This window comes from Cucurbita moschata, unplaced genomic scaffold (assembly GCF_002738365.1).
Source record: "Cucurbita moschata cultivar Rifu unplaced genomic scaffold, Cmos_1.0 Cmo_Scf00012, whole genome shotgun sequence".
Taxonomy (NCBI): domain Eukaryota; kingdom Viridiplantae; phylum Streptophyta; class Magnoliopsida; order Cucurbitales; family Cucurbitaceae; genus Cucurbita; species Cucurbita moschata.
In genome coordinates, this window is record NW_019268528.1 from 1,671,661 (window position 1) to 1,687,244 (window position 15,584).

A 15,584-nucleotide genomic window follows, 5' to 3' on the forward strand; every position below is an offset into this window, starting at 1 on the left:
TTTTTTTTTTTTTTTTTTTTTTTTTTTTTTTTTTTTTTTTTTTTTTTTTTTTTTTTTGTATACACAAAGGGAGGTTTGGAATTTCTGGAAGAAACTTGTAATTACTCAATAGGAGATGCTACAAGGTCGTAAACCTGTGGAGACATGAGGATAGACGAAAGAAATTGTTTTATGACAAGAATAGACTAGATAAGGATGGGGTGACATCACACAAAATTTCCAAACCATCTGAAACGAGAAAACATAGGCTCTCTTTTGAAACTGATAAATGTAGAAATTCGACCAAGTTTCCATAACTTGAAAAAAAAAGAATATTGGATGGATTGTTGAGCCCAATTTATGGGGAAGCATTTCAAATCTAGAACATCCATTAAGACTAAGTTAATGAAGATTCGATAACAAATCAATTGTTTGTGGATATGTGAGTACGATCGATCTTGCTTCCGCTTCCTCTACATTAATTGGTATCAGAACATTTTGGTTGTGGTATTAGGGTACAACAATCGGTATCAGAGCATTTTGGTTGTGGCATTGGGGTACAACAATTAGTATCAAAACATTTTGGTTGTGGCGTTAGGGTACAACAATTGGTATCAGAACATTTAGGTTGTGGTATTGGAGTACAACAATTGGTATCAGAGCATTTTGGTTGTGACTGAGAGTGTAACTTTGTACTTTCTTCATATAAGGGTGTGCAAGTGCGTTTTAACATACACAACACTTGTTTAACAATGTCTTGAATAAAATCAGCCTCATTCCTACCATACCTGTTGTTAAGCACGTAATCATACTAAAGTTAAAAATGACAAGTTAAATTGCATCTTGAGATAGAATAAATCCTCTAGTATTAAGAATATATACCTAGGTCTGAGATGCCAACCAGACAAGTTGGCAGCCGTAGTTAAAGCTTCCCTCCAAATTTGAATTTTCGTCTTGAACTCAGCTTGATGTTTGGCTAATGCTTCTCCAAAAGTTTCGGTTTGTTTTCGTATAGTTGATGGATCCACGTAATAGAAAATTGGCAAAACTTTCTGATCCTTAGATTTCTTACATTCGATTATTTTCACCAATTCATCCAGACACCAAGAAGAAGATGCATAATTCTCAGATAATATAACAATAGAAATCAAAGCTCCCTCTATAGATCGGAAAAGAGATTCAGAAATTTGTTCACCCCTTTCGAGCTTGTCATCTATGAAGACGTTGACACACTTTTGCTGCAAAGCCATGACAAGATGACTGGTAAAATTGGTTCGAGTATCCTCTCCTCTAAAACTCAAAAACACATGATAAGAAGTCGATGATGATTCTCTCATAGCAATGGAATAACCTATGAAAAAGCTTTTTTCTTTTCGAGTGAAAATTTTTTTGAAGACTACAAAGCAAAAATGGATAAGTAGGTATCAAATAAATAGCAAAGCAAACGCGTGGGCTTTTAATGATCTGACCATTTCTATAGAGTAGACATGTTCAAATTTAAGACATAAATGCGTGTGGGTGCATTTTCTTGACAGTTTCCTTAGCTTTCCCTTTGAAATTTGTTTGAATTATTCCCATAATAAACACCATAATAAAAGAAAGCATGAAACTCAAAAGGTTTGGTAGCTTCTACAAAGTTAGATATACTAGTTCGTCCACTTGATGGGAAGTTTTTATTTTCTAAACTTTATCAAATGTCTATGTCCACATATGTTTATGAAAAATATTTAAATTAACAAGTTAAAGTACTAATAATTATTAATATTATATTATCATTAATAATAATTATTTTTTTTATGAATCATTGATATTTGTTATGATATCATCTTATTTTGTTCTTTTCTTCTCGAATTTGTTTTTAATGGGTTTATTTGCTCTTTGTTGTTGTTCGTAGCTTGAGATGTCTATTTTACTCGCGGAATTAGGTCCCAATCCATACGGGGAGGGGATTTCCTATTTAGACACGAAGGGAGTGGGAAAAAAAATTTCCCCATTGGATAAATGGGTACAGAGGGAATTATATTCTCCATCTCCATCCCGCCTAATTCTCCACCCCACTTAATATAAATAAATAAATATATATATATATAATTTTGAGATCATAATTATATATTTATATTCAAGACTATGTTGTAGATTTTTTTTATATCGTTAAAATTAAAATTTTTAATTTTAGGTTGGTAGATTATATATATTACTTAGAAAATATAATAAATTTTTTAATAAAGATTACATTGAAAAAAGAAAAATAAATGGAGAACATGGAAGGCTTCTTCGCAAGAGATTCCCTCCATGTTGGCTAATTCTTCTTCAAACGTTTGTTTATTTTCATTAAGTGTAGCATTGTTTAAACAAAATGTTGAGAAAGAAGTTATTTCTTGCTTCCTCCAATGTTGGCCAATTCTTCTTCAAATATTTTAGTTTATTTTCATTCGAAGTGTACCATTGTTTAAAGAAAATGTTGACAAGTGGTTTGAAACAATAATCAAAATGTGCCTTAAATGTTGTCTATTTTTAATAATTTAGTTTATAACGATTTAAATCCATTGCTAATATATAACTCGCATCCAGCACAATATCTAGTATTTGGTTCTAATACCATTTATAACATCATAAGTCGACCGCTAACAGATATTGCCTGTTTTGACTCATTACATATTATTGTTAGCCTCACCGTTTTAAAAGGATCTATTGTTGAGAAGTTTTCATGTCCATATAAATAATGTTTTGTTTCCCTCTCAAATTAAGGTGGGAATCTCACAATTTTTTTTAATTGAAAAGATAATTTTTTAAAAATGATTATAAGTCACTCAATCTCAATCCCGAGCAATCTCAATCCTGAGCGAACTACGAATTACTGCTTATCTGGTCATCTTTTGATTTCAAAAGGTGAGTGATTTTTTTAACTGAAACCTATTATTCCGAGGACTTTATCAAATAAGAAGGTAAGAATACAATTTCATAAGATACAATTAACTCTTTTCCAAATAGGATAAGTAGTTTATTTAAATGATTGTTTCAAAATTTGGACAATAAAATTCCACCCTCTCAAGATTTTGGTTTTAATTGGAGGATAACAAGAATCCATGAGATGAATATATTAAAATGAACTTTTGACTAAATTGTAATTCTAAATAGTTTGTAAATGATCCATTTGGATGAACAGAACTTCTCCTATATTATTGGAGAGTGTTATAAAGAATGACATAATACTTCCCTGTTTTTCTGTTTTTTTTCTATCGCTTTTTCACTACTCTCTTACTCTACTTCTTTTGTTACTCGATCTTTAAAACTATCCCTTTATTCGAGGTACATAGTTTACATAGACGAACAGTTTTTTTTTTTAATAAAAAAAGGGCTCAAATAAAAACGTTAGTTCATATTTCTTGGAACACCTTTTATCAAAATAAGAACTCAACACCCAACACACTAACAAAAGAACTCTCATTCTATATTCCATAAAACTTGATAAGGCAATCCTAATCCTTAGCCCAACGATACAAGTGTTAGATTGAATGACACGATGACCTATATGGGTCACGACCTCATGTATTTATAGATGTGTATAATGAAGATTACATTCCAAATCTATGATTTGATAACAAACCATGAAATCATAGATTTGGTAACAAACCCTTCAAATCTTAGATTATTTTAGTATATACAGTTATGATTTATTTTAGGTTTAACACCCCCTCAATCTGGACGATGTACTACTAAGTTCAGATGGCGCCTAAAATAGCTAAAAGAAGGAGCTGGCAGTGGCTTTGTCATGATATCGGCGAGCTGATCCTTGGAAGATATGACTCGAACATCAAGCTGACGAGTCGATACTCGTTCACGAACGAAGTGATAATCAACCTCAACATGCTTCGTCCGTCGATGAAAGATTGGATTGGCGGATAGGTAGGTGGCACCAATGTTGTCACACCATAGGCTACGCGCTCGCGCTTGCGAGATCCCGAGCTCACGCAAGAGGACTTGGATCCAAATTAATTCGGCAGTGGCATCAGCAACCGCCTTATATTCGGCTTCCATACTAGAACGAGATACTGTCGATTGTTTCCTCGAACTCCAAGAGATAAGATTGCCACCAAAGAAGATCACATAGCCTCCAGTGCTTCGACGATCATCAGGATTCCCAGCCCAATCAGCATCTGAAAAGGCACTCAACAAATCAGTGCTGGACTTTGTAAGACACAAACTCATATCAATAGTGTCATGTAGATAACGGAGAATTCGTTTGACTGTCGCCCAATGTATAGAAGTCGGAGAGGACATGAACTGACACACTCTGTTGACACAAAAGGATATATCAGGACGTGTCAGAGACAAATATTGGAGAGCACCAACGACACTTCGATAGCGAGTAGTATCCTCAGGTGAGAGCTTTTTACCACCATTCAATAACAACTTCTCACTGGGAAGCATAGGTGTGGGCACACCTTTGGAGGTGAGCATATCGGTTCTGGCTAATAAATCTCGAATGTATTTATGTTGTGTCAGAATAAGTCCACTGGAAGTATGGCGGACCTCAATCCCAAGAAAATAACTCAAAAGACCAAGATCCTTGACGACAAAATCATCCTGAAGTTGTGTAAGAAGTTTCTCAATAGCCGTAGAAGATGAGCTGATGATAATAATGTCATCAACGTAGATGAGGATATACATCTGAATGCCCGTTTTGTTAAAAATGAAAAGAGAGACATCAGCCTTTGAAGGTGTAAAATCCAGCTGTAATTGTTTGGAGCTAAGGCGAGAAAACCAGGCACGCGGAGCTTGTTTAAGGCCATAAAGCGACTTATCCAGCTTGCAGAGATAACCAGGGTGTTGAGAATCCACAAATCCAGGGGGCTGCTTCATATAAACATCTTCATTAAGAAAGCCATGAAGAAAAGCATTTTGAATATCAATCTGCCGAATAGCCCAACCACGAGAAATAGCAAGAGATAATAAGAGTCGAATGGTAGTGGGCTTAACAATTGGACTAAAGGTATCATCATAATCAACGCCTGCTGTTTAAAACCTTTAGCAACCAGGCGTGCTTTGTAGCGATCAATAGAGCCATCTGGCTTTTGCTTGAGTTTGAAAACCCATTTGCAATCAATAACGTTGAGACCAGCACGAGGAGAAACTAAGTGCCATGTCTTATTTTTTTGAAGTGCCTGAAATTCATCATTCATTGCCTGACGCCAGAGGGGATGCTCCATAGCAATAATATGTGAAGTAGGTTCAGAGGCAGAAGACCGAGCTACAAGATATGTTACTGTTCCATCTGTACGCACCTTGGGTTTCTTGATATTGTGCTTCAATCGAGTACCATACGGATGAGTAGTAGGTGCAGGATCCACATTGAGGGGATGGCCGTATCAGTCGTTGCGAGGGGAGCAACCGATGCTACAACAGTTGGTTGACCAGCAGCCGAGGATTCGACCGGGCATTGTGCAATATCATCTGCTGGCGGAGGAGCCGAGGCCTCAATCATTGGCGGAACAACCAACGCCGATTCGCATGGCAGCGACGCGGAGGATTGTTGCGGCAATTCCGAAGCTGATGTAGACACCAAATTTTCTGCATCCAAAGAGTTAGTAGGCCCAGACATATGCATGTGATCATTCTCCAAATTAGTACTGCTATTACCCAAATGCAAGGTGCACAAATCAAGGGCATTATGCGTCGACTGCATGGTTGGGGAAGAATTAGGTCGGGCTCTCTTGAATGGAAAAACATTTTCATCAAATATGACATCTCTAGACATATAGACACGACCAGAATCGGTGTCAAGACACTTATACCCCTTATGTGAAGAACTGTAGCCTAGAAAGACACATTCCTTTGATCGAAAAGAGAGCTTTTGTTTGTTATAAGGACGAAGATGAGGCCAACAAGCACACCCAAAATTTTTTAATAAGGAGTAATTTGGTGGGGTATGAAAAAGAAGCTCTAAGGGGCATTTTTTATCGATGACACGAGTAGGAAGACGATTGATGAGATATGTGGCTATAAGAAACACGTCATCCCAAAATTTAATAGGTACATGAGCATGAGCTAGAAGGGCTAGGCCAGTTTCAACAATATGACGGTGCTTGCGTTCAGCAGACCCATTTTGTTGATGTGTGTGAGGGCACGAAACACGATGACCAATTCCAAGGGAACGAAAAAATGTGTTATGAATTTTCTGATATTCCCCACCCCAATTAGATTGGACCCACTTGATTTTAGTATCTATGAGACACTCAACATGAGCTTGGAATTGCAAAAATATACGAGGAGCTTCTGTACGATCATGCATCAAATCGATCCACGAAAATTTACTGAAATCATCAATGAAACTAATATAATATTTAAAACCCCCAACAGATGGAGGTGCAGGGCCCCAAACATCCGAAAAAATAAGTTCCAAAGGTGACGAAGACCTATGGGAAGAACTAGTATATGGTAATTAATGACTCTTTGCTAACTAACACGCATTACAAACGGACAAAGATGACTCACTAGCACACGAAATATTATTTAGACGCAAAATGGATTTTACTACTTGAGATGAAGGATGTCCAAGACGTGCATGCCATTGGGCGTGAGTAGTAGATCTACTCACCAAGACGTGCTTGAGATTATCGACATCGGATGGCTTAATAGGATAAAGACCAGATTCACACCTCCCATTTAGGAGACTTTTCCTCGACTGTCGATCCTTTATAGAAAAATGCCAAGGATCGAATTCAAAAAATACGTCATTATCACGAGAAAATTTATGAACGGAAAGAAGATGTTTAGAAATTTCAATCACATGCAAAATATTACGCAACGCAAGAGAACGAGTAGCAGTATTAATTAGAGAATGACCAGTATGCAAAACACGCAAACTTGCTCCATTGCCGACTTGAACTTGTTCACCTCCATGATAATGTTCATGCACAGCGAGACGATCCAGGTCACTGGTGATATGGTCCGTAGCGCCTGTGTCGCTGTACCAATTTGGGTCAATCTTGTAAGAGGAAGTAGCCGCCAGTGCCGTAGGAGGAGCAGAAGAAGGTTCATCTTGATAGGACTCATCCATCCTATGCCAGCAGCGTATAGCAGTATGCCCCACTTTGCCGCAGATCTGGCAGGAAGGACGAGCAGAAGGGCCACGACGATCACCAGCAGGACGAGAGGGTGCATAACCTTGAGAACGACCACGACCACGATCCCTACGCCCACGATTCTTTTGCTGACCACCACGACTAGCATAATTGGCAGAAGATCCAAGATTTAACTGAAGTTCAGCACGACCAGTATAATTGGCCGAAGATCCCGAATTTAACTGAAGTTCAGCCTGGTGTTGTAGTTGGTGAGCTTCATACATCATTAGATGTGCAAACACATCATCAAGCGTGAGGGCTTCACTCTTGGTAGTCATTGAGGTGACGAAGGGATCATAGTCTGGGCCAAGACCAGCGAGAAGATACGCGATCACATCATCATCCTGCAAGGCAGAGCCGGCGGCGGCCAGCTCGGTGGCTAGCCCTTTGATCTTGCAAAAATAATTTGCAGCAGATTGATCTCGTTTCTTGGACGTGGCGAGCTCAACACGAATCTGAGTAGTGCGAGCACGAGTGACGGTGTTGGAGATGGTGGATGGAGAGGAGGAACAAGACATGGTAGACATTTAAAAAATAAACCTCGGCTCTGATACCATGTTAGATTGAATGGCACGATGACCTATATGGGTCACGACCTCATGTATTTATAGATGTGTATAATGAAGATTAGATTCCAAATCTATGATTTGATAACAAACCATGAAATCATAGATTTGGTAACAAACCCTTCAAATCTTAGATTATTTTAGTATATACAGTTATGATCTATTTTAGGTTTAACACCAACCTTTTGTTGAAACAAGAACCTTTGAATTTGAATCAAAGTAATTAACACCTCCTTATACCAAATTTGGATCAACCAAGAGATAAGGCTAGAATTAGATTACCTCTTACGATCGAAGATCTAGAAGCAAGATTTGGAAACCTTGTTCTAAATTGAGTCCCTCCACAATCTAACTTAATCAAGGCTTGATTGAATGACTCGGGTGCAATTCTAATTGCTTGAAACTTAGAAATGACAAATATGATACTTGGATTTCCAAGGGAAACGTCTATCTGAATTTTACATAACATATTATGGGTATTTATAGTCTCCAGACAAAAGACGTTTGTGGACGGGATTTATTCGAGATGTTTGTGGATGAGATTTATTCCCGATCCCCTCTAATCTCCACACAGAATAAGTCAAATTGGCCATTTGACTTTTACATCATTTATAAAATTAAACATAGTTTTTTCTAACAAATATTGATGTGCTTGAGTGGTTAATACGACAGACTTGAAATCAATTAAGCTCTCCGTAACACCGTGATTCTTATCAAAACTAGTGAATATGTTGAAAGATATATTAATGACTTAGATGGATGATATTCTTTTCCAAAGAAGCATGTCTCTGCTAAAAAGCTTTACAACTTTTGGGGGTATTGAGGGTGTTTCTAACTTTTCCATGTATTATCAATGAGGCTACTCTCTCATATAAGGTTCTTTTTGCATCATCAATCCTTAAAAATCTTGAAGAATTCAAATGACCATCTTCATCATCAGCATTGTTCAGATAGTGAAATCTATACCCACCTTAAAAAACTATGAGATATTTTTGGGAAGGCAGTCTATTGCTTCTGATACAAATTTGAGATCCTTCACAAAATCCCCTTTTATTCATTAAAATAAATCCACCACACTCATTCAAAGCCTTTCTCCCAAAGGAATGGAACTCATCCTTTATGTTCAATAATTTATCGCATAATATTTGCCTAGTGTAGTCTCTGCCATACCATCCATTACATGCATGGGAAAGTTGTTCATAAGTTTTATTTTGGAATCATTATCAACTAGGAAGTTTACTAAATGCAACGTTGCATTGCAATCTAATTTGGCGGAGACTTCTTTAGTGAAGGATTTGATAGCATCCTTGTGCCATTATCAACATTATACCTAAGAAAATAATATATATGAAAAGAAGCATAGTTTACTCAAAACAACACAAGAAACCAATGAATCGAGTTGGCAAGGATGTAAGCTCACTCACCAGCTTGGCAATCCCTCTATGTCATCAATATCTGTATACATTACCCCTGGCCCCTTAACATCATTTTAGGATATCTCATGGATCTCTTTAGTGAGATGGACACCACAGCTTCTATTAGTTACATTAACCTCACGACCTTTCACAACTTCAAACCATACTATAACATCATTCCAATCATTCGCCATTAAGGAGCTACTAAATGTTGGAGAAGAAGTTGTTACTAACCACGTATATTCTGATGTTGATGATGAGAATTTTCTCATAAAAGAACTTTGGAGTTTGTAGCCGATGAATATGTTACATGAAATTAAGGCTTCCCCTCGATATGAATCTCCATCTACTCAAAATTTAGCATAGGTAGCCAAAGTTCTTTCTATATTGTGATCATGTCAAAAGCTAACTTTTATTGAATTTGATATAGTCTGATGACTGAACCATTCTAAATTTCAATGTTCATTAGAATGAACTCTCTAGGAAATTCACCTAGTGTAATGTGCTGTGACGTAAGAATTAACATGCATGGAAATATTAACGAGAGAGAAAAATGCAATATGAACAAAGAGAAATAAAATGAGAAGAGATAAACCTGTTTGTTGATATTTATATCTAAAATTTGTTTGGACTTCTAGCTAACGATTCACAACCAGTGGCATCCATTCTTTGTATACATTAAGGAAGGCTTGGAATTTGTTGAAGAAACTTGCAATTCCTCACGACGAGGACATGAAGTGACATGAACTTAGGGAGACATGAGGGTACACTATAGAATTTGTTTCCTGACAAGAGTAGGTTGTTTAAGAAAGGGTTGACATCACATAAAGTTTCCAAAACGTCTACATTTGATATGTTGCAATATTGAAGATCCAACAAAGTAAACCGGGAAAACATAGGGTTTTTGGGTAAGTTTCCAACTGGAAATCCCCACGGATTCCTTATTAACACCGTTTCGAACACAACGAGTACATTCCAAAATAACTGTTACTCGGGCATCTTTACCCTTGGCCATGAACCTCCCTTGTATTTTTGATTCACGCAACTCTTCTATTTTCCGATCCAAAATGAAGAAAAAAAGAGAAGTTGGTAACTCGAAATAAAATTATAAAAGATTTCGTTGCAATCAAATATAAAATATAGTAATACAATGATTTCTAAATTGATGGATTGGCTGACTCCCATTTATGGGAAAGCATTTGAAATCTAGAACAACCACAAAGACTAAGTTCTTCAAGATTCTATAACAAATAAATTGTACTAAAAACGGAGATGAGGTTCGTGCAACCCTCAAGGTTTAAGACCTTGAGCCCGGTAAGGTTTTCAATTGATGAAGGTAGCTCTTTTATGCCGATAGAATTTAAATACGACACTAACAATTTCATGTTTTCAACCATTTTTGGAAATATTTCGAGTTTAGAGCAGCCTGAGAGTTCGAGACATGTAAGAGATTTAAACTTGAGGTAGCTTGGAAGCTTTTCAAGCTTATTGCAATATCTAAGGTCCAAGGCAACAAGATTATCCAAAGATCCAATAGACTCGTGAATCACTCTTAAATTTGTGCATTTTTCGAGATACAAGCTTTGAAGGTTTAATGCTGCAGAGAAGTCTGGAATTTCCTGAAGCTCTTTGCAGTGATCGAGATTCAAATGTTTAAGAGATTTCAATGAAAGGTAGCTTGGAAGCTTTTTAAGGTTAGAGCATTCTTCAAGGTCCAAGGGAACAAGTTTATCCAAAGATCCAATAGACTCGTGAATCATTTTTAAATTTGTGCATTTTTTTCAAATACAATTTTTCAAGGTTTGATGCTAAGAGAAGTTTGGAAGTTCCTCAAGTTTTTTTTTTTTTTTTTTTTTTTTTTTTTTTTTTTTTTGAACTTCAGACTTCAACGTGCGGTAGCTTANAGCTTTTTAAGGTTCGAATAGTGATTAAGGTCTAAGATAAGAAGGTTAGAGTAACTCAAATCAAGCAACTTCAACCTTTTACCATCCTAAAATAAATGGAAAAACAATAATACATAATGGAATTAAATACAATCTAATGTATATTTAGATAAAATACAATTATTTAATTATCTATTTCCTAGAATTTGTTATCAGATAAACTGGTTTTTTTTTTTTGTACATATACTTTTTTTTTTTTTAAGCTACCCATACAAAAAAGTTCAATATAAAAGAAACCTCCAAAATTTTGGATGCGACTATATTATAGATCTAACCCAACGATGTTTTTTTGTAATAAAACCTGACGATAGAGAGGCCTGAGTAAATGCATGTCAGTTAATCCATTTTAAGTTATTCGGTAGATATTTAATATTTGTAGAAAATCTTACCTTTCGAACCATAAGTAGTCTTAAATTTTCATTTTTTTAAAAGTTCGTGGATCCACATCTAGTCTTGTGAGATTAGGTAACTCCAACTTTATGAGTTTACTGCATCAGTTCCCTACAAACTCATAAATTTAGTAATTTAACAACATTTTCCATCGCCATGTATTGGAAACAATTAAATTGAAGAAAGCTTGGGTAAGAATTACTCACTCAATTATCAATAAACATCTTTAAAACATCTTCTTCTAACGGTAATCTACTCCTTTTTTTAGGGCTGAGACGATTCACCATTGACTATTTTATTTTATGGTCCATTGTTGTACTAAGTCATACATTTCCACCTTATGATTTTTAACCATAATAAGTGAAAGATCTACAGGAACTATAATTCCAAAATCTAGATTGAGATGACATGAGTTTAAAATATTCTTAATGTAGTCAACTTTTTCTCCCATTGAAAAACAAGAAATATCGAAGAATATTTCCGGTTCTTTTTCTTCAAGTCCATCAAAACTTATTTGAAAAATATCACTTATGTCTTTACTCAAAGAGTTCTCAAATTCATCTAATATACTTCTCCAATATGTTTGGTCATCTCTAGTACAAAGGAAAGAACCCAAAACAGCCAGAGCCAAGGGTTGACCTTTACAATAACTTGTAACACATTTTGAAAGGTCTATATAAGTACTTGGTGGATGACTTTTCTTAAAAGCATGCCAACTAAAAAGTTCAAGGGCATCATCATGATTCATTCTTCGAATACCATACTTTTTTATCAAATTCATGGATAGAAAGTAAATGATGGTTTCTTGTTGTCACAATGATTACACTACCAGGGCCAAACCAATCACGCCCACTAACCAATGCTTCTAGCGGCTCAAGCTTATCCACATCATCAACCGCTATAAGAACTTTCTTTGAACGCAGTCTATGCCTTATGATGTTGATTCCTTTGTCAAGATTGCCAAACTTTAAATCTTCCTTTAATATCTCATGGAGTAGGTTCTCCTGTAGTTGAACAAGGCCATTGAATTACTTTGAAGCTTCCTTAACTTTTGATAGAAAGCAGCACGCTTCAAATTGGTGAGCCATTTTGTTGTATGAAGCTTTGGCCAAAGTGGTCTTACCAATGCCTCTAATCCCATATATCCCCACCGTGTAAACACTATTACTAGGCTCATGTTGTGTCCATTAATAGGAGTTTGACCTTAAATTTTCTAGTTAAGAATCAATTTCAATTGGATACTTTGCTGCATATAAAGGCGTGCAAGTAAGATTTAATATCGACAATACTTCTTTAACAAGTTCTCTAATAAGATCAACCTCATTCCTCTTATTAACCATGTAATCATATTAAAATTAAGAAGATAGATATGGAATGCTATTAAATGGCTTAAAAATATATACATAGTTCCTAGATCCCACCCAAGTTGGCAGCGGCAGTTAAAACATCCTTCCAAATTTGGATTTTCATCTTGAACTTATCTTGATGTGTGGGCAATGCTTCTTCAAAACTCCTGGTTTGTTTTCCGACATCCAATGGATCCACGTTATAGAAAATTGGGCAAACTATCTTGCTCTTAGATTTTTTACATTCGATTATTTTCACCAATTCATCCAGATACCAGGAAAAATATGCATAATTTTTCGAGAATATAACAATAGAAATTAAAGCTTCCTCTATAGATCGGAAAAGGGATTCAGAGATTAACTCACCCCTGTTGAACTTGTCATCAATGAAGACGTTGACTCCCTTTTGCCGCAAGGCCATGTCAAGATGACCGGTGAAGTTGGATCCGTATCCTCTCCTCTAAAATTCAAAAACACATCATTTGGAGAAAGAGCTGGTGATTGTGTCATAGCAATAGAAGAATCCATCGAAAAGTGAAGAAACACTTTGAAGATTACAGAGCAGGTATGGAATAAGTGGCGAATCAAACGTTTGGCTTTGAATAATTTTATCACTTCTCTTTGCCTTGTAATTTCTTTGAGGCCCTACCATTAACATCGTAATTAAAGGAAGCATAAAAGTCAACAAAAGTGTGGTAGTTTCTATAAATCCTAGTTGGTACACACGAGTTTTTGTTTTCTAAACTTTGTAAAAGTATTGTCGGCAGACGTATGTGAAACATGTTTAATAAGTTATAATGTTAATATTTATTATATATTATTACCATTATTTTATTATGTATTGATTCTTAAGGAGTTCCTAGTTCACTTGTTAGAGCTTCCCTCCATGTGTGCTAAGGCTTCTTCGATTCTTTCGATTTAAAATGAAAGCATAGAGAAAGAAATGTATTATTGAGGACCCATGTGAGTGGAAGTATCGACCAACTATCTGATCATTTTTATTAATTTGTTGCGTATGAGATAAATAATTTTTTCTTTCTCAACCACGTAAATCTTTGTATCTCTTTGTTTAATTTTTGTTGGTGGGTATGTGAGTGAGATCAATCTTGCTTCCGCTTCCATTACCACAATTCGTATTAGAGCATTTTAGGTTGTGGCGGGGAGTGAAACTTTGTACTTTCTACATATAAGGGTGTGCAAGTGCGTTTTAATATACACAACACTTTAACAATGTCTTGAATAAAATAAATTGTCAAGCACGTAATCATACTAAAGTTAAAAATAAGAATTGGACGAAATAGTAGACAAGTTAGATTGCATCTTGAGACAAAATGAATCCTCTAATATTAAGAATATATACCCTGTCTCACATGCCAACCAAACAAGTTGGCCGCACTAGTTAAAGCTTCGCTCCAAATTTGGATTTTCGTCTTGAACTCAGTTTGATGTTTAGACAATACTTCTCTAAAACTTCCGGTTTGTTTTCGTATAACTGATGGAACTGGGTCCAACCGAAACGGGGAGGGAATTTCCTGTTTAGACAGAAAGGGAATGCGAAACATTTTTCTCCGTTAGATAAATGGGGTAGGGATGAGATTATATTCTCCACCCATTACCGCTTAGTATAAATATATTTTCAACATATATATATTTTTGTTGGCTATATTAAGAAAATGAATTAGTTAATTTTGAGAATATAATTGTATATTTAAACTCTATGTTGTAGATTTTTTAATTGTTAAAAACTATGTTGTAATCTTAAAATTTTGATTTTCAAATTAAATCAGTAGAACATAATATAATATTTGTTTAGGAAATATATGGATTTATTAGAATTTTTTTTACAATTTTTTAATAAAGATTATATTGAAAAATCAAATTACGTTAGAAACTTCGCCGAAATTAGCCGAAATGAAGAATGAAATAATGGAAGGCTTCTCCGTCTTCACCTCCATGTTTGGCTAATTCATTCTTCAAATATTTTAGTTTATTCTCATTCAAATGTAGCAAAGTAGTTATTTCTTGGTCCTTCCATATGGCCAATTCTTCTTCAAATATTTTAGTTTATTTTCTCAAGTGTAGCATTGTTTAATGAAACAAATAGTGAATAAACATCCGAGTTAAAGTATGGAATAAATGTTTTATCAATCCTTAATAATTTATTTTATAACAGGCCTAGCTCATCGCTAGTACATTGTTCAGTGTTTGGTTTTGATATTATTGATAACAGCTCAAGTCCAACGCTAACCGATATTGTCCACTTTGACTCATTATGTATCACTGTTAGCCTCACCATTTTAAAACGTCTATTATGGAGAGGTTTCCATGTCCATATAAAAAATATTTTGTTTCCCTCTTCAATCGATATCAGATCTCACAATTTTTTAATTGAGAAGATAAATATCTTACGAAATGATTATACGTCACTCAATCTCAATCTTGAGCAAACTACAAATTACTACTTATCTGGTCATCTTTTGATTTCCAAGAATACAATTTCATAAGATATAATTAGCTTTTTCCCATATAGGAAACTATAAATAGTTTGTATTCCATAAGATATAATTAGCTCTTTCCCATATAAGATAAGTAGTTCATTTAAATATTTGTTTCAAAACTAGAACAACAAGACTCCACCCACTAGCTAATTTGGTTTTAGTTGGCTATTAATAAGATTTTGACTAGAGTATATTAAAATGATCAATTTGGATGAACTATTTATATCCATAAATATAACTCTCCTGACCGTGTATAAAAATGTAATTCTATGTATAATAGAATGACATAATACTTCTCTTCAATATTTTCTTACTCCACTTTT

General features: G+C 35.2%; 2 protein-coding genes and 1 non-coding gene across 4 annotated transcripts; all 3 read right to left on the reverse strand.

Annotated features, from left to right (window-relative positions):
- Nucleotides 1-142: 142 nt before the first annotated feature.
- Nucleotides 143-1,361, reverse strand: LOC111450418 (toll/interleukin-1 receptor-like protein). Of its 2 annotated transcripts, XM_023090525.1 has the most exons (3): nucleotides 862-1,361; nucleotides 645-767; nucleotides 143-518 (listed from the first exon to the last, which is right to left on the reverse strand). In XM_023090525.1, exons 1-3 carry the CDS (start codon nucleotides 1,314-1,316, stop codon nucleotides 458-460), a joined length of 639 nt encoding a protein of 212 aa, XP_022946293.1. In that variant the 5' UTR covers nucleotides 1,317-1,361; the 3' UTR covers nucleotides 143-457. The 2 variants fall into 2 exon arrangements, with proteins under 2 accessions (XP_022946293.1, XP_022946292.1); XM_023090524.1 differs by having other exon boundaries at nucleotides 143-767.
- Nucleotides 1,362-7,316: 5,955 nt separating this feature from the next.
- Nucleotides 7,317-7,456, reverse strand: LOC111450868. The gene has a single exon (XR_002711889.1). It is a non-coding gene; the product is annotated as a small nucleolar RNA Z247 (small nucleolar RNA).
- Nucleotides 7,457-12,154: 4,698 nt separating this feature from the next.
- LOC111450814 (disease resistance protein RPP4-like) lies at nucleotides 12,155-13,339 on the reverse strand. The gene is made up of 2 exons (XM_023091107.1): nucleotides 13,130-13,339; nucleotides 12,155-12,421 (listed from the first exon to the last, which is right to left on the reverse strand). The coding sequence occupies exons 1-2, from the start codon at nucleotides 13,289-13,291 to the stop codon at nucleotides 12,155-12,157; spliced, it is 429 nt and encodes a 142-aa protein (XP_022946875.1). The 5' UTR covers nucleotides 13,292-13,339.
- Nucleotides 13,340-15,584: the final 2,245 nt, after the last annotated feature.

What these genes read in the sequence shown, in the direction of transcription:
- LOC111450814 (XM_023091107.1), bottom strand. Translation starts at nt 13,291, where the DNA reads ATGGATTCTTCTATTGCTATGACACAATCACCAGCTCTTTCTCCAAAT. An exon ending in TGATGACAAGTTCAACAGGG is followed by an intron (nt 12,422 to 13,129) that starts GTGAGTTAATCT and finishes GTTCAACTACAG; the next exon opens with GAGAACCTACTCCATGAGAT.
- LOC111450418 (XM_023090524.1), bottom strand. Translation starts at nt 1,316, where the DNA reads ATGAGAGAATCATCATCGACTTCTTATCATGTGTTTTTGAGTTTTAGA. An exon ending in GGTTGGCATCTCAGACCTAG is followed by an intron (nt 768 to 861) that starts GTATATATTCTT and finishes GCTTAACAACAG; the next exon opens with GTATGGTAGGAATGAGGCTG.